Source organism: Dermochelys coriacea, chromosome 4, assembly GCF_009764565.3.
Source record: "Dermochelys coriacea isolate rDerCor1 chromosome 4, rDerCor1.pri.v4, whole genome shotgun sequence".
Taxonomy (NCBI): Eukaryota; Metazoa; Chordata; order Testudines; family Dermochelyidae; genus Dermochelys; species Dermochelys coriacea.
Window position 1 is genome coordinate 119,623,531 of NC_050071.1, and position 19,348 is coordinate 119,642,878.

The 19,348-nt window shown below is 44.2% G+C and overlaps 1 protein-coding gene across 5 annotated transcripts in view; it reads right to left on the reverse strand.

Annotated features, from left to right (window-relative positions):
- The window catches only part of EVC2 (EvC ciliary complex subunit 2), a 174,133-nt gene that overhangs the window by 113,736 nt on the left and 41,049 nt on the right, over positions 1-19,348 (reverse strand). For all 5 annotated transcript variants that reach the window (XM_038399537.2, XM_038399536.2, XM_038399535.2 and 2 more), the window contains exon 8: positions 12,900-13,034. In XM_038399537.2, the coding sequence (XP_038255465.1) occupies positions 12,900-13,034 (135 nt within the window). The remainder of the gene's footprint in view (positions 1-12,899; positions 13,035-19,348) is intronic.

Consider the following 19,348-nt stretch of genomic DNA (forward strand, 5'->3'; position numbering starts at 1 on the left):
ATACAGCCAGCTCTCCTGGACTCCCTTCCCTTTCATGTTAGTCCCCCAGGGGATCCTGGCCATCTGTTCCCTGAGGGAGTCAAAGTCTGCTTTCCTGAAGTCCAGGGTCCGTATCCTGCTGCTTACCTTTCTTCCCTGCGTCAGGATCCTGAACTCAACCAACTCATGGTCACTGCCTCCCAGATTCCCATCCACTTTTGCTTCCCCCACTAATTCTACCCGGTTTGTGAGCAGCAGGTCAAGAAAAGCGCTCCCCCTAGTTGGCTCCCCTAGCATTTGCACCAGGAAATTGTCCCCTATGCACCAGGAAATTGTCCCCTATGCACCAGGAAATTGTCCCCTAAAGAAGATCTCTGTGTAGCTTGCTTCCATCAACAGAAGTTAGCACATAATTCTATGAGAAAGGAAAAGCGGTTCAGATAGTATACAGTATCTATGGATTCCCTTGAGATTAAGGATTAATAAATTCACCAGACAAGAAAACCTTTATAAACCTCTGATGCTGGGACAATTCTGCTACACTTTTATGATTTCTGCATCAAGCCTTATTCATAAAAGGGAGACTGATGTGAGCTATTTTCACTTACTGTGATTTCTTCTGAATTAAGAGAAATGAAAAAGTTAATAGAGCCTTTTTTCAAACACGATGCACACTGATAAGTATGGAACTTTCTTTCTCTTAATAAGCCATTATTTTATAATAAATGCAGTATTTATTGTAAATGTAAATAGGACACATGCCCATCCTTCTCTAACACTTGCAGAACTCTTCCAGCAGAAGTTTACGAGACACAAAAATTAAAAAAAGACACTGAAAGAACCATTTAGAAAAGGTGAACTGCAAAGACAAAATAACTGTACATTGTTCCCTCCCTCCCTTTGTTGCTCCTTTCTGATATATAAAGATGGCTTTGCATGCTTTTTTCTTGAAGGTTTATTCTGTAATGTGGAGGATTATATTTGAAATATTAGATCATCATCTCCAGATGAACCTTAGTCTAAATGTATGTCTACAGTTGCAACTGCACCTGGTACATGTGCGTTGTTGTTCCATATTTCCCCCCTATTGTTCTAATCTTAAGCCCTGAAGCACAGTCCTGAAAGACAGCACAGTGCAGGAAAGCTAGCATGCATGAGGGGTGTGGATGTAGGGCATGGCCTGGGTGCTCTCCAGGGCTGAGAGAACTGAGACTACAGTAAATCATGACCATTTCCTCAATCCCGCTAGCCTCATTGTACGAGCTGATGCCAATCAGAGGCAGGGTGAGGAGGCAGCAGGGGCCTCAGAGGAAGAGGAGCACGTTATTCTGCACCTTTACCCGGTGGACCCGATTGAGGAAGCCCCCCCGCCCCCCGAGCTGCAGCAGGAATCAGAATCCAAGGCTGCTAAGGATTTACTCCCTGGAATAGCCTCTCTTGCTCCGGTAATACACACCTGAAGCCAGCCCCCTCACCACACCCCACCCATGCTCTACCACGACATGGTCCCCAAGCAAGACAGCTGTAAAATCAATGATTTTATTGAAAACCCATGAACCATCATAAAGCATTTAGAGGAAGCTATAACAGATTATTAATATGCAGTCACTGTGCCCCTGGGTCTGAACAGCGACAGTCACTGGGCCACATGGACCAGAGGGAAAAGGGAGGGAAAGAGGGGACCTGCTGGGCAGGGGTGAAAGTAAGTCCAGTGACTTACCAGTACACTGGGGCCAGCTCTGGCCCCCAGAAGGGGCGGGGCCTAGGGCAGATGGGGCGGGGCTGAGGGGGTCAGAGCCAGCCCCAGCCCACCCTGTAAGGTAAGTGCCCCCCCGGGTAGCAGCAGCAGCCGCCCGGGGCTGCGTGGGCTACTTAAAGGGCCTGGGGCTCCCCTGCTTCTACTGCCCCCGGCCTTTAATTAGCCACCGGAGCCCTGGGGAAGTGGCGGGGCTCAAGAGGCTATTTAAAGGACTGGGGCGGCAGAGGCAGCTGGAGCTCCGGTCCTTTAAATAGCCCCTGGAGCCCGCGCTACCCCAGGGCTCTGGGGGCTATTTAAAGGGCCTGCGGCTCCCCTGCTTCTACCGTCCCGGTCCTTTAAATAGCCCCCAGAGACCTGGAGTAGCAGCAGCAGGTGGTGGCTATTTAAAGGGCAGGGGCAGTAGAAGCAGGGGAGCCCTGGGCCCTTTAAATAGCTGCCAGAGTCCCGCAGCTGCTACCACAGGGCTCCAGCAGCAGGCTCTGGAGGCAGTTTAAAGGGCCTGGGGCTCCAGACACTGCTGGAAGCCCCAGGCCCTTTAAATTGCCCCCTGGGGAAGCCTGGCTGCCCCAGTATGGTGCTCTGGCTCTTGCCGGTACGCCGTACAGAGATGTACCAGCTTACTTTCACCTCTGCTGGTGGGGAAAGAATCATATTATGACATTTATGATTGTCCAAAGATCCCAAACCACCTCCTTCCCCACCCCCTTTCCTTCCCCTTCCAAACAGGAGCCACATGGAAGGAGAGTGTGGGGGTGGGAGGGTTGATGATGGCCTGCCTAGGTCTGGGAAGGGAAACGGAACTGTTTGTCCGAGGAAAGTCAGTGTGTTCCATTCTCCCTGTGACCACTGCAAATGTTTACTACTGTTCCCAGTCCCTGGTGTGTCGCCTCTCCCCGTGCTGAGCCACTCTGCAGAAGCCAGGAGAAGTGGGGGTGCGTGGCTGAAGCATCCGCTCTGATGGTTCCACAAACACAGCACCGTGTCCCTTAGCAATGTAGAGGCAACTGGCTTGTGGTTCTAATCCGAAAGCTCTGGGAAGAAAATACACTTGTGGTGCTATGTTTCCATGTTCCTTTCAAATACTGTTCACTGGACATAGCAGCCAAGACTTTCTGGTGATGAAGCGGGGGGTGGGGGGATGTGTTGACATTCTCTGTGGTTCTTTGTACCTCTTCCACTAGCTGAGAATACAATCAATTTGCTCTCGAATTGCCTCCCAGTCCTGTAAGCATAATTCAGCAAATTTTCAGTGTAGAAGAAATTCAAGCTGGTTCTTCAGATTTAACTTCAAATGTACTTGGTCCACCTTCGTAGCTCACCACATCTCTCCATTGAGTAATATGTATAGCGTTGACCATCAGCAGGAACATCTCTCCAGCACTGGTGGCTAGGTGTCCTCCACAGGACCGGAAAGAGTTCTTTTTTCCATTCTGGTACCTTGAACACTTATGTTCTCCAAATGATGGCCAGCCTTTAATGAAGAGGGATAGCTCAGTGGTTTGAGCATTGGCCTGTTAAACCCCAAGTTGTGAGTTCAATCCTTGAGAAGGCCATTTAGGGATCTGGGGCAAAAATTGGGGATTGGTCCTGCTTTGAGCAGGGGGTTGGACTAGATGACCTCCTAAGGTCCCTTTCAACCCTGATATTCTATGATTCTACGATTCTATAAGAAATAGGTAACTAGGCACCGAATCCCACCCCAATTAGCCACTTGATGCACTATAAACCGTGCAACATTTTAACAACTGTACTTCACTTTTAGGCTTAGCTGGTTCCTGGTGGGCCACAAAAATAGTCTGAAGGAAGGAGGCATTTCTGGGATGCTGAAATGTATCAATATTCTGGGAAGGTAACAGTAGCATTTCTGGGATGCTAAAAAGTATCAATATTGTGGCCTTAGGCAACAAAGATATGATATGTGGTGGAGGAGTTCTTAGGTTCCTTCAAAGGAGAAATGACAGAGAATGCTAGGCTTGTGTTTGACTTGCAAGGACATTCCAATGCCAACAGGGAACCCATTCCACCAGGAGGGCAGGAGTGGCACTGCAGAGATAGCAGAGGAAGACTGAGAAGGATCCCGGAAGACCAGCTCATTGGCACTGACAGGAGGAGTCAGGAGCAATTTGAGTGCTTTAGGGCAAGGGAGGATTGGTTTCTTAGACAGGAGGAGGCACTCACAAATCAGTTCATGGAGCTGGAGTATGCCCAGAGGGAATGGGACCATCCACTCCCTGGTACAACTGGTGATAGAATGTTTTCGGGGCCTGCTGCCACCAGGGGGTGTTGCTCCTTCCTGGAATCGGGCAGCTTCTCCTCCTCATCCAGCTGCTGCCCAGGCTACAAATCACATCCACCACCTCACCGGGAAGAGCATGCTGGATGCCTAGCACTGCATACTCAACTGGCACCCAAAATCCCTCACAGGGCTGGGAACTGACAGGTAGCTATCAGCTGTTTCCGGCTTTCTAAGGGCAATACCCATCACTGGTATGGGTTATTGCACTGGTATGGGTTTCCAAAATCAAATGGTCTGGTGCTGGAGGGTTGGTGCAAGATGCTCACACAACTCCATGAAGGTCTGCAGCCACTGGTCGTCATCCCAGGTTTCCAAGATGATGTGGTCCCACATACCATGCTGGTTCTCCAGGGCCCCAAGTGGAGGTCCACCCATGGGAATACCATTGCTATCCCACCATTCAAAGCATCTGTTCCATGTGACCCCAGTGGATTTACATTCACTCTCTCAGTCTGCTGTCTTTCTCATCTCAGATTTTTCTGAACCCATTCCATTAAGAATCCGGTACTGCACCACATAACCATCTGTCCCATGAATAGGAGCAGAACTACATCATCATGGACTTGCTTAATTTCTTCAACACAGTTAGGCAGAAAGGAGAGATGACCGGGAACTGCCATCAACAAACATGTGAAGGAGGCGTACAGGACCAGCAACACGCAGCAAGGTGATTCCCAGAGTATCTTCTGTGATGCATAGGACTTGGGGATACTGCCTGGAAATGGGCTACGACTGCATACCAAAAAGGGGCAGTGTGGATACAAGCATATACCTGTACCCAGCATAGGATATGAGGACACTTGGCATTGGTATGGGGTACATGTTCTAGCAGTACGTGGACCCAGGGTACAGTGCAAGTGTAGACAAACTGTAGGGCTTGCCTACAGTGTGTAGTAATGTGCACTAGGGGTTGTAAAATCTAATGCACACTGCATGTTTTGCACTAACTGGCCCATGTAGACCTCAACAGCAAGAGTGGCCCAGCAAGGTCTACATGGGCCAGTTAGTGCGCAGCACATGCAGCTTTAGAATTCACACCCTTCCAGAGTGCATTGCCATGATGGGTAGACAAGCCCTTCTTTTGGCAGATGGAGAGGTTCCAGCATTATGTAACGTCACTAGTCAGGTCCTTCAAAGATCCTGCCAAGATCCTTGAGCAAAGAGAGGGTCATGAAAACCTAATATTTTAATTTAAATAATTACAGTAAATGGTGAAAAGTAGAACAAAACAACTTAAAAAGAGTTTGAAACATTCTTTGTATATCACAAAGAAGGAGAAAGGGGATTTTTTAAAATTAATTATATTTTGCTTTACATTTTGCCTTTAAGTATGGTTGGTTAAAAAAACAAGGTTGCAAGGCCCGCAATCATTTTCACTAAGACAAGGGAAATAAATATTGCACATTTGTACAAATCAAAGTACATACAGGTATTCAGCAAAATAAACTGGTGCCAGCTAGGCCCTCTGGGCCTTTGAAATTTGATATGCTGCACTGGAACACTTCCCAGAACTTCTGCCCCCAAGAACAGGAGTCTCAAATCACCTACAGTAGAACCTCAAAGATACGAACACCAGAATTACAGACTGACTTGTGGCACCTTAGAGATTAACAAATTTATTTGAGCATAAGCTTTCGTGAGCTACAGCTCACTTCATCGGATGCATTTGGTGGAAAATACAGAGGGAAGATAGATATACACATACAGAGAACATGAAACAATGGGTTTTTATCATACACACTGTAAGGAGAGTGATTACTTAAGATGAGCCATCACCAGCAGCGGGGGAGGGGGGGAAGGAGGAAAACCTTTCACGGTGACAAGCAAGGTAGGCCATTTCCAGCTGTAACAAGAACAGCTGAGGAACAGTGGGGGGGTGGGGGCGGAAAATAACATGGGGAAATAGTTTTACTTTGTGTAATGACTCATCCACTCCCAATCTCTATTCAAGCTTAAGTTAATTGTATCCAGTTTGTAAATTAATTCCAATTCAGCAGTCTCTCGTTGGAGTCTGTTTTTGAAGTTTTTTTGTTGAAGGATAGCCACCCTCAGGTCTGTAATCGAGTGACCGGAGAGACTGAAGTGTTCTCCGACTGGTTTTTGAATGTTATAATTCTTGACGTCTGATTTGTGTCCATTTATTCTTTTACGTAGAGACTGTCCAGTTGGTTTTCCTCCTTTCCCCCTCCTGCTGCTGGTGATGGCTCATCTTAAGTAATCACTCTCCTTACAGTGTGTATGAAAAAACCCATTGTTTCATGTTCTCTGTGTGTTTATATAAATCTCCCCACTGTATTTTCCGCCAAATGCATCCGATGAAGTTAGCTGTAGCTCACAAAAGCTTATGCTCAAATAAATTTGTTAGTCTCTAAGGTGCCACAAGTACTCCTTTTCTTTTTGCGAATACAGACTAACACGGCTGCTACTCTGAAGACTGACCTGGCAACCGGACAAACTGTGAAACCGGAAGTAACCAATCAGGCAGCAGCAGAGATTAAAAAACCAAAGCAAGTATTGTACTGTGCCTCTACTCTGTCTTAAAGGTAGGTACATCTGGGATACCTGTCCCCACCCAACCCCCACTCGTTGGGCAGCCACTTATAGCAAGACACTGGGGCTGCCAGCCCAAGGCAGTCCGAGACAGCAGACCAGGAGCAGCACTGGGAGGGGGACAACACACACACACAGGGACAAGCTTGCAAACTCATGCTGGAGCTGACTAGATTGCTTAGCTGCTGCTGAATCCTGGCCTGGAGTGTCAACTGCTGGATCTGAAGCCTGAACTGCGCTTTGTTCAGAGTTATGGACAACCTCCATTCCCGAGGTGTCCATAACTCTGAAGTACTACTGTACTTTTCCCATACAGTTTTTCCGCATCCAGTCTAAGGTATGCCCTCCTTGTGTCACCATCTTCCACTGGACTGTAGTGTTGGGCAACTCCCTATCTCCTTCAGTCAGTCAGTCTCAGACTAAAATGAATACTTGAGACAACGTGTGATGAAAATAGGCATTTTATAGCAGAGAGCAACAAGCACCATACCCACCAGCAAAAACAAAGGAAGACCCTTAGGCAACAGCAGCTTCCCCTAGGTTGAATAAATCTGTTCTCCAAGTTCTAGTGTCCTGAACCAAACCCAAAGCATCAAAGGATTCTCCGAAGTATATTTGTCCCAGTGTGGTGCCTATCTGGTGTCCTCCAGATTTCCTGTAGTACAATATTTGCCCCAGGGAACTACAGCTAAAGGGCTCTTCTGGATTTAAACCTAATTCAAATAGAAGGAATAAAACAGTCTCCAAGCCAGCCATAAACCCCCCCCCACACACACACACTCTCACTCTCCCCCTGCAACTACAAAAACCCTACCCTACATATACAACAAACCTTTCTAAAAGCCTTCATTCAGCCATTCACCCTGGAGATTCAGCAAAAACAGTGAGAAAGCTTTAAGTTGTAGAAATCAATAGGTGAACCAAGAAAAAACATCATGTTAAATCTTCCAGTTTAGGAAATAAGTCACAGTCACTCCCGCAGTTAGTGTGAAGGAAGTATGGATTGGCTTTAATACCACCTCCCTCCTTCCAGGCATAAACCTCACATTTGCTCAAAACCATACACATTTACATAGCTTGCCATCAAATTATCAATTATCCCTCATACTCATAGATTCATAGATACTAAGGTCAGAAGGGACCATTCTGATCATCTAGTCCGACCTCCTGCACAGTGCAGGCCACAGAATCTCACCCACCCACTCCTACAAAAAACCTCACCTATGTCTGAGCTATTGAAGTCCTTAAATCATGGTTTAAAGACTTCAAGGAGCAGAGAAGCCTCCCTCAAGTCACCCATGCCCCATGCTGCAGAGGAAGGCGAAAAACCTCCAGGGCCTCTCCAATCTGCCTTGGAGGAAAATTCCTTCCCGACCCCAAATATGGCAATCAGCTAAACCCTGAGCATATGGGCAAGATTCACCAGCCAGATACCCAGGAAATAATTTTCTATAGAAACTCAGATCCCATCCATCTAATATCCCATCTCAGGGGATTAGTCTTATTTACCCTGAATATTTAAAGATCAATTACTTACCAAAATCCCATTATCCCATCATACCATCACCTCCATAAACTTATCGAGTAGAATCTTAAAACCAGATAGATCTTTTGCCCCCACTGCTTCCCTTGGAAGGCTATTCCAAAACTTCACTCCTCTGATGGTTGGAAACCTTCATCTAATTTCAAGTCTAAACTTCCTGGTGGCCAGTTTATACCCATTTGTTCTTGTGTCCGCATTGGTGCTGAGCTGAAATAATTCCTCTCCCTCTCCTGTATTTATCCCTCTGATATATTTATAGAGAGCAATCATATCTCCCCTCAACCTTCTTTTAGTTAGGCTAAACAAGCCAAGCTCCTTAAGTCTCCTTTCATAAGACAAGTTTTCCATTCCTCGGATCATCCTAGTAGCCCTTCTCTGTACCTGCTCCAGTTTGAATTCATCCTTTTTAAACATGGGAGACCAGAACTGCACACAGTATTCTAGGTGAGGTCTCACCAGTGCCTTGTATAATGGTACTAAAACCTCCTTATTCCTACTGGAAATGCCTCTCCTGATGCATCCCAAAACCGCATTAGCTTTTTTCACAGCCATATCACATTGGCAGCTCATAGTCATCCTATGATCAACCAATACTCCAAGGTCCTTCTCCTTTTCCGTTACTTCTAATTGATGCGTCCCCAACTTATAACTAAAATTCTTGTTATTAATCCCTAAATGCATAACCTTACACTTCTTACTATTAAATTTCATCCTATTACTATTACTCCAGTTTACAAGGTCATCCAGATCCTCCTGTATAATATCCCGATCCTTCTCTGAATTGGCAATACCTCCCAGCTTTGTATCATCTGCAAACTTTATTAGCACACTCCCACTTTTTGTGCCAAGGTCAGTAATAAAAAGATTAAATAAGATTGGTCCCAAAACCGATCCCTGAGGAACTCCACTGGTAACCTCCCTCCAACCTGACAGTTCTCCTTTCAGTAGGATCCGTTGCAGTCTCCCCTTTAACCAATTCCTTAGCCACCTTTTGATGTTCATATTGATCCCCATCTTCTCCAATTTAACTAATAATTCCACATGTGGCACAGTATCAAATGCCTTACTGAAATCCAGGTAAATTAGATCCCCTGTGTTTCCTTTATCTAAAAAATCTGTTACTTTTTCAAAAAAAGAGATTAGGTTGGTTTGGCACGATCTACCTTTTGTAAAACCATGTTGTATTTTGTCCCATTTACCATTGACTTCAATGTCCTTAACTAATTTCTCCTTCAAAATTTTTTCCAGGACCTTGCATACTACAGATGTCAAACTAACTGGCCTGTAATTACTCGGATCACTTTTTTTTCCTTTCTTAAAAATAGGAACTATATTAGCAATTCTCCAATCATTCGGTACTACTCCTGAGTTTACAGATTCATTAAAAATTCTTGCTAATGGGCTTGCAATTTCAGGTGCCAATTCCTTTAATATTCTTGGATGAAGATTATCTGGGCCCCCCGATTTAGTCCCATTAAGCTGTTTCAGTTTCGCTTCTACCTCAGATATGGTAATATCTACCTCCATATCCTCATTCCCATTTGTCATGCTACCTTTATCCCTAAGATCCTCTTTAGCCTTATGAAAGACTGAGGCAAAGTATTTGTTTAGGTATTGGGCCATGCCTAGATTATCTTTAACCTCCACTCCATCCTCGGTGTTTAGCGGCCCCACTTCTTCTTTCTTAGTTTTCTTCTTATTTATATGGCTATAGAACCTTTTACTATTGGTTTTAATTCCCTTTGCAAGGTCCAACTCTACTCGACTTTTAGCCTGTCTCATTTTATCCCTGTATGTTCTGACCTCAGTTAGGTAGCTTTCCTTGCTGATCCCTCCCATCTTCCACTCCCTGTATGCTTTCTGCTTCTTCTTAATCACCTCTCTAAGATGCTTGCTCATCCAGCTTGGTCTACAACTCCTTCCTATGAATTTTTTTCCCCTTTCTTGGGATACAGGCTTCCGATAGCTTCTGCAGCTTTGATTTAAAGTAATCCCAGGCCTCCTCTACCTTTAGATCCATAAGTTCTTCAGTCCAATCCACTTCCCTAACTAATTTCCTTAATTTTTGAAAGTCAGCCCTTTTGAAATCAAAAACTCTAGTTGCAGATTTATTTTTGTTAATCCTTCCATTTAGTTTGAACTGAATTAGCTCATGATCACTTGAGCCAAGATTGTCCCCTACAACCATTTCTTCTATGAGGTCCTTGCTACTCACCAAAATTAAATCTAAAATGACATCCCCGCTAGTCGGTTCAGCAACTACTTGATGAAGGAATCCATCAGCTATCGCATCTAGGAAAATCTGAGCCCTATTATTATTACTAGCACTGGTCCTCCAGTCTATATCTGGGAAGTTAAAGTCTCCCATGATCACGCAGTTTCCATTAGTATTTATTTTATTAAAAACATTAAAAAGGGCTCTATCCATATCCAGATTAGATCCCGGAGGTCTATAGCACACCCCAAGCACTATCGTAGGAGAGGCTTTATAGTTATCTTCCCCAATGTAATTTTTGCCCAGACGGACTCTGTCTTATCCATTGCATCGCTTCTTATTTCTTTACATTCTACCTCATCATTGATAGACAATGCTACTCCACCACCTTTACCTTTGTTTCTGTCTTTCCTAAACAGCACATACCCTTCAATACCTGTAGTCCAGTCATGACTACTATTCCACCATGTTTCTGTTATCCCTATAATATCTGGTTTCACTTCCTGCACCAGTGGCTTCCAGTAGCTCCATTTTGTTACCTAGGCTCCTCGCATTGGTGTACAAACATCTTAATTTTTGCTGTTTGGCCTCACTCACATTTTGTACCCTATTAGGCACAGTCATTCTACAGCCAGTATAACCTATTAGACTAGTATCCACATCGCCCTCACTCCTTATATACATTCTTCTACCCACGGCTGTATCCTTTCTTACTTCGTCTTCTTCCCTCTCAATGCTAAAATCTGGCGTGGAGATTACCTGGACATCTCCCAACCGTGTCCCCCTAATTCCTAGTTTAAAGCTCTCTTTATCAGTTGTGCCAGCCTCGATCCTAGAAGTCTATTTCCTTCCCTACTCAGATGAAGTCCATCCCGAGAGAACTGTCCTCTGTCCAAGAATGCTTCCCAGTGGCCATACATCCCAAAGCCCTTCTTATAGCACCACTGCCTAAGCCATCTGTTGACAGTCATAATCTTGTCACACCTTTGTTGCCCTTCTCTAGGAACAGGAAGGATCCCACTAAAGATCACCTGAGCCTCAATTTCCTTAAGCGTCTTCCCCAGCCTTCCCCATAGTCTCCCTTAATACTTTCCAGCGAGAATCTAGCCGTATCATTTGTTCCCACATGAAGGATAATTAGGGGATTCTTTCCCGCTCCCTTTAGGATCCTTTTCAACCTCAGGTCTACATCCCGTATCTTAGCACCCGGAAGACAGCACACCCTTCTATTCTCTGGATCAGCTCTAGTTACAGGCCTGTCTATTCTTCTCAATAAAGAGTCCCCTATCACATAGACCTGCCTTTTCCTGGTGACAGTGCTATTCTCCAGTCTCTCCCCTGTTCCCTCTGGCTGCAAGTTCTTTCCATTCCTATTTACCCTTATAATCCTCTTCAACCCATCCTGTATCCTCCTGGGGCTCATATTTGGTGTAGTCTACCTTGACTCTTCAGCTTTTCCTATAGGACTAGCCTCTCTTCTCTTCTTCCTTACCCTTCCACCTTCAACAAGTACCTGCTGAGCCCCTTCTTCATTTTCCAACTCTGCAAACCTGTTCCTAAGCTCTATTTCTCCTTCACTAGCCCGTCTTTTCCTCTGCCTGGTTCTTTTAGTCACATCTTCCACTGACCACTTTCCTCACCCAGTCTCCCCTCAAAATTCCCCAGCCCTGTTTCCATCTGTGAGTCTGAGCTTTTCTCTTCAGATACCTCATATCTTTGCTCCATCATCTGCTCAAACCCCTTCCTAAACTCAACGAGACTTTCCACCTGCATCTCCAAACCTCGGATCTTTTCCTCCATCAGCTCTATCAGACGGCATTTCATGCAGAAAAAACTCTTACCGGGTCCCCCCTCCAGGATCATGTACATACCACAGCTTCCACATCCAGTCATCCTCAAACTGTCTTTCACTACAGGAGTCACTCCCACAGCTGCCTCCGTATCTGTCATCGCCTTCCCACCTAAGTCCTGTTAATCTGGGAAACACAAGTCACACCAAAAAGACCACCCCCCCAGCAAAAGCAAACCCCAAACAAGCACCACAATACAAACTCCCACTCAAACTCCCGTTTACAGCTCTGTTTGCTAGCTCCTGTGCCGCTGCAGCTGTCTGTGATACTCATTTGATAGATTACAGTATACTGTTAAATTTTGAGGCCACCAGCAAAATCCACACTGCAAGCAAGGAAAAAACAGCTATTTATCTATTATCAGCATATCGAGATTAGGAAAAATGGTCATGTTTTCAAATGTGTTAATAATTCATATATTTTTCAGTACAATTTAACACATACTGTAGACATGGATTAACACCTTTAAAATTTGATAGATGATTATGGCCAGTCCCAGGTTCCCTTCTAAGGTTGCCCATGCCAAACACAATGGAGCTATACAGATTTACATCAGATGAGATTCTAACTGAATATTTCAATTTATTTTTCCACTGCCAACTTTTCAAAATTTCAGGATAGTCACTGCATTTCTTAACTCTGGAAATCATTTTGAGAGACCATTTATGAGAAGATGAGAAAGTTTTATTGTAGAAAATATGACTCACCTGGTTTTTATTGAGGAAACTCCATCTTAATCTTCTAGTTTTGTAAACAGCAAAAAATGCAACGCATGTTAATACAAGAGAAATAACAAAAGCAACGAAGAATCCTGAAGCATGGATGCCATGGCTGTACAAAATCTGAAATTGAAAGAATGTAATCTGTAAACCACATTTCTTCCCAGAGATACATATGCACAAAAATCAGACACAGATTATAGCTGTAAACAATACAGTAAATTACTTTTAACAATCTTCACAAGAATATGGAATGACTAAGTAGTAAGACATAATTATAATAATTCTATTCAGATTTTCAAAAACAGTTTATTTTTTTCATAAATATTAAGGCCAGAAGAGACCATTATGATCATCGAGACTCACCAACTGCATAACACAAACTATAGAATTTCTCCAAGTTAAATATTAGGGAATGCAACTTTTGAGTGGCCAAATACTTATTGTCTAATTTTCAGAGGTGCTAAGCACTCACAGGTCCAGTTGAAGTTAATGGCAGCTGGGAATGTTCAGCAACTTTGAAACCCAGTCTGAAGCTGAGCACCTGAAATTAGAGGCCACTTTTAAAAAATTTGCTCCTAAACAGACTAATCAGCGAGGTAAAAAGGTTTTAATCAGCATATGTTTGTGATAAGAAAAGGAGTACTTGTGGCACCTTAGAGACTAACAAATTTATTAGAACATAAGCTTTCGTGAGCTACAGCTCACTTCATCGGATGCATTTGCTGGAAAATACAGAGGGGAGATTGATATACACACACAGAGAACATGAAACAATGGGCTTATCATACACACTGTAAGGAGAAAGAAAAGGAGTACTTGTGGCACCTTAGCGACTAACAAATTTATTAGAGCATAAGCTTTCATGAGCTATGGCTCACTTAGTAATTAATTGTATCCAGTTTGCAAATTAACTCCAATTCAGCAGTCTCTCATTGGAGTCTGTTTTTGAAGCTTTTTTGTTGAAGGATAGCCACTCTTAGGTCTGTAATCGAGTGACCAGAGAGATTGAAGTGTTCTCCAACTGGTTTTTGAATGTTATAATTCTTGACGTCTGATTTGTGTCCATTCATTCTTTTATGTAGAGACTGTCCAGTTTGACCAATGTACATGGCAGGAGGCATTGCTGGCACATGATGGCATATATCACATTGGTAGATGAATTTGCAAACTGGATACAATTAATTTAGGCTTGAATAGAGATTGGGAATGGATGAGTCATTACACAAAGTAAAACTATTTCCCCATGTTATTTCTCCCCCCCACCCCACCCCCCACTGTTCCTCTGATATTCTTGTTAACTGCTAGAAATAGCCTACCTTGCTTGTCACCATGAAAGGTTTTCCTCCTTTCCCCCCCCTGCTGCTGGTGATGGCGTATCTTAAGTGATCACTCTCCTTACAGTGTGTATGATAAAACCCATTGTTTCATGTTCTCTGTGTGTGTATATCAATCTCCCCTCTGTATTTTCCACCAAATGCATCCGATGAAGTGAGCTGTAGCTCACGAAAGCTTATGCTCTAATAAATTTGTTAGTCTCTAAGGTGCCACAAGTATTCCTTTTCTTTTTGCGAATACAGACTAACACGGCTGCTACTCTGAAACCTGTCATATGTTTGTGATGAGTGTTTTATTCATAAATGACAAAGCTACTCAATTTGGTCACACACTTATGCTAACTGCATGTGCCAGAATCAGGAATGGAATCCAGGAGTCAAGAACCACAAGCCAAACTGCCTTCCTTTTCAAATATATCCTTCAATCGCATCCTTAGGCTTAGGGTTTAGTTAACCTCTTTTAAATTCATTTTGTTTCTATAAAATGGGCATGTCTCACATGAGAATGGGAATATACAACTCAACTCTGAGATATTTGGATGAAAGGTAACATATAGCCACTGTGATAACGTTTCATTGCACAGGAATCACTTTTGTCATGTCCGCAACTTTTAAATAACTAACATGCGATCTCTAAGCATGGTGCATTCTATTTCTTAACATGCCGCCTGGTAAGCATGGTGCATTCAGTTTGAAAGCACTCCAGGAAGTCAATGGCAACTGGGTTTGTGTGAAGCATTTATCAAATCTGGCACTTGTTTTCAAATGGATTTATGTCAGTCTAAAAGAGCGGAATTTAGTACCTTATATTCAGGTTTAGGCCAAAATCCTGCAAACTTAACTCACATTTTGACTGTTTAATATATTTAATATATTTCTGGACTATGGTCCAGTTCACTAAAGAAAGAATCATTCCCAAACCTAAAATAGTCTACCCTAGTTCAGATTTAGTAGCTTCTTTGTATTTAGAAGATACTTGAACGATTAACTCAGGCCATTAATTTGCCACTTTAAGAGATTTAGAAAGTGGGTCCCAAGGCTCAATTCACAGTATTGTATTTGAAAAGCTCTTGACTGACAATTAATCTAATTGACAAAAATCTGTATTATTTTCAGTCATGCTTATTCTACAATAATGAAATACCTGGAGCATTTAAATCAATTAGTACAAAATGAGTTAAATAGTTATATGAATAATTTTACTATGTCTTGAATCCTTTCATATGCCCATCAATGCCTGAAATTACTAAATGAAAAAAGTACCAACAGTCATTTACCCATTTCACTAATAAATTACTAACATCTTAATATCTAGAAGTTTTTTCTCATCTTAAATTTCCTCCCTTCTGAAGTTCAGTCAGTTACTACCAGTTATGTCCCTTTGTATTATCTTCTACTCCTAAAAAGTACATTCAGAAAGTACAGGCTGATATTAATACCACTCTTACCCCACTCCTGTTATTATCCCTACTCCAAACCCCACACCAATCTTTTTCTGGGTTTAATTAAAGTTACAAATGTTTGATATTTCTGTGCTGAAAAAAGTATCATATTCATTTGTAACATTATTGTATAATGTCCAACAACTCCTCTCCTTTATGCCCTTCATAGAGTTGCAGACTTATATCTCCTCCACTCCACACACACTTTGAATAAAAAGAAAAGGAGTACTTGTGGCACCTTAGAGACTAACAAATTTATTAGAGCATAAGCTTTCGTGAGCTACAGCTCACTTCATCGGATGCATTTGGTGGAAGCTCACTTCATCGGATGCATTTGGTGGAAAATGTTTTTTCCATCAAATGCATCCGATGAAGTGAGCTGTAGCTCACGAAAGCTTATGCTCTAATAAATTTGTTAGTCTCTAAGGTGCCACAAGTACTCCTTTTCTTTTTGCGAATACAGACTAACACGGCTGCTACTCTGAAACCTGTCATTATGCAAGGCACTGAATTTAGCGGTACAGAGTTTTTTTTTCCACCAAATGAATCCGATGAAGTGAGCTGTAGCTCACGAAAGCTTATGCTCTAATAAATTTGTTAGTCTCTAAGGCGCCACAAGTACTCCTTTTCTTTTTGCGAATACAGACTAACACGGCTGCTACTCTGAAACCTTGAATAGTCACTTAGCTAACCTATACATACTTATATCTTTTAAAAAATATTTCCTCAGATGTCAATTATCTCCAATCCCCTAATTACTTAGGTTGCAGAGCCATAAAGCGACCGGCACATCCCTCTGGCAGCAGCTCCTAGGCGGGGGGCCAGGGAGCCTCCGCGCACTGACCCTGCCCACAGGCTCTTCCCCCAGAGCGCCCATTGGCTGATGTTCCCCACCAATGGGAGCTGCGGAGTCGGTGCTCGGGCTGGGAACAGGGCACAGAGACTCTCTCTCACCCACCCCCTGGACCACAGGGATGTGCTGGCCGCTTCCGGGAGCTCTTCCCCGGAGTGAAGGAGGCACTGGGAAGAAGGGGGGAGGAGTTGATCAGAGGGGCCCGCAAACCCCCTGGAGTACTCTCAGAGACCCCCAGGGATCCGCGGACACAGTTTGAGAAATGCCGGTCTTAGGGGGGATCAGTTCTCTGGCAGGACAGACAGCAAAACCGTAGAGCATCCTACCTTGGGCAGGCGACAGACTAATGCAAGCCTCTTGGCCTAAAGGTGGGGTGGCAAGGGGGACGCAGGCCCACCTGACTCCACTGGGTCTGCCACTGGGTCAGCGGGGAAATCTGGCCGTAACACAGTGTCAGCTTGCAGTCAGTAACCAAGCCGAACCCTATTCGGCTTCCCTGGGCTCCTTCCTACACTCCCATTCAGGGGATACCTGGGTTCTGGAGTCATCACTTGTCTCGCTGGGGTAAACGGCAAGTGGCAGCCACAACAGCTCTTCAGTGTTCCCGGTGCCTGGCAGCTCCAGCAGTCACTCCCGGTCTCTAGCACTGTAGTGGCCTCTGTCGGGTCTGAGGTCCAGCAATGGGGGAGAGACGTCCTGTTCCTCTGGTAGCTCTGCCTCAACTGAGCTGGAGGGTCTGCCTTTTATATTTCCAGTTCCTGTCCTGTCCCTCTGCTTCCAGCGGGGCAGTCACGGGTGTCCCGGCTCTGCCCATCAGGGGCGGTCACAGCTCTCTTCCTGCCCATCAGGGAGGAAGACCATGCCCCCTCACTACAAATTGGGATTATGTTTTCCAGTGTGCATTACTTTGCATTTATCAATACTGAATGTCATCTGCCATTTTATTGCCCAGTCACCCAGTTTTGTCAGATCCCTTTGTAGCTCTTCGCAGTCTGCTTTGGACTTAACTATCTTGAGTAGTTTTGTATCATCTGCAATTTTTGCCATCTCATTGTTTACCCCTTTTTCCAGATAATTTATGAATATGTTATAAGGACTGGGCCCAATACAGACCCCTGGGGAACACCACTATTTACCTCTCTACATTCTAAAAACTAATCATTTATTCCTACCCTTGGTTTCCTATCTTTTAACCAGTTGATGTAGAAAGCATCAAGAATATGGGTGGACTTTGTAAAAATTATATGAACTTTAAACTGGCAATTTCAGCAGCTAACAGAGTGTTGATGGAGAAATTACACCTTGAGAATGCATAACTGCAAAGTTGTTCAAGGGATGCCCTACAGAGGGGCTCAAGGAAAGCAACCTGGGGAGGCAAGTAGCTGACCAGAACAAACCTGCCTGTGTTCAAGGTATGTCCCACGTTGGTTGTACCAACAGTTATAGCCTAACTTGTCTTACACAAGCTGGTGTAACAAGAGGTGTTGCACAAAGAAACTAGATGATTCAAGCCCCAGTTATAAGAACTCAAAAGGTGATGTCCTGTTCTCTGATCGGATAGTGAGAGCAGACAACTCATTTTCATGGACTATTTCAACTCTTCAGAAGAAGCATGTGTTACCATATAATTGGTCTACACTAGCACCTCCAAGAAGAGGAACAAGGTTGGACCAGCCAGCAGAAATAGGATGAAATGGCCTCGCTCCTTCAGCACATTGCTACCCGAGGGAGTCTCAGTGATAAATTCAATAGGCACCACTGCAGTACAGAGGTTAACAGCATATGGGCCAGGGATGCTTCGGGATGCCAGCAACAGCAGAAGCAGCTGTGCTCTCTCTGCCTTTGTTACCCTCAGGAGTGAGATATTAGTTAAAATCACCCCCGCCTCTGGAAAATTGGGCCAGTATTCGGTGCCACTCCCCTATACTCAGTTTCATGCAACTGAGCGATTCTCTCCTCATTTCCCATGCCTCTGGCAGGCCTCACCTTGGCTGGTGCTGTGAGTGGTGTCATGCACAAGCATGCCAATGAGCACATCTGGCTTTGGGGAGCAAGCGAAGAGAGTTCTGACTCTTTAACTTTTGCTTTCTGTTGTGACTATACTGACAACGGTAGCACCGTGTTTTATCTGCAGCTGCCCCTGTTGCGGCCTTGAGGGTTCCCCCTCCACACCTGTGGAATGCCTGCGCCAGATAAGGAGGAGAAACATGTGGACTTGGGATGACATGTTCAGTGAGGTCCTGCAAGCCGGCGCTGCAGCACACTATGAATAGAGGGTCTGGAGGGTGAACACTGCAGACAGCCTGGAGAAGGACAGAGTGGAGAGAAGAAAGCCCCAGGAGTCACTGCCGGAAAAGGAGAGGGAGATGCACCAGGACATAATGGGTCTTCTCCAGCAGCAAACACAGATTCTGCAGACCCTGTTGACCTACATGTTCAAAAATCCCTTTGCATTCTATGGACATCTCCATTGTAGCACCTCCCTTCAAACACCACTCGACATTCCACATGGTATCACAGGCCATGTCTCTACTCCTACAACTCCACCCTGGGGGGACATTAAGGACAATGACAGCTTCACATTCACTGACCTGTGAAAGCCATGCTAGCTGTATATGTAGCTAAAATGGTCATAAATGTTCTTTCCTCTTGAAAAGTTCTGTTTTATTACTTTATTGAATTTTAAACATTTTCTTTTACATTGCACTTATTTTTCTTTTCAAATGATGTTGTTACTGAATAAAATCCCATTATTTGGAACATAATTCATCTTTATTAGTTCACAACAAATGCTGCAGGGTGCCT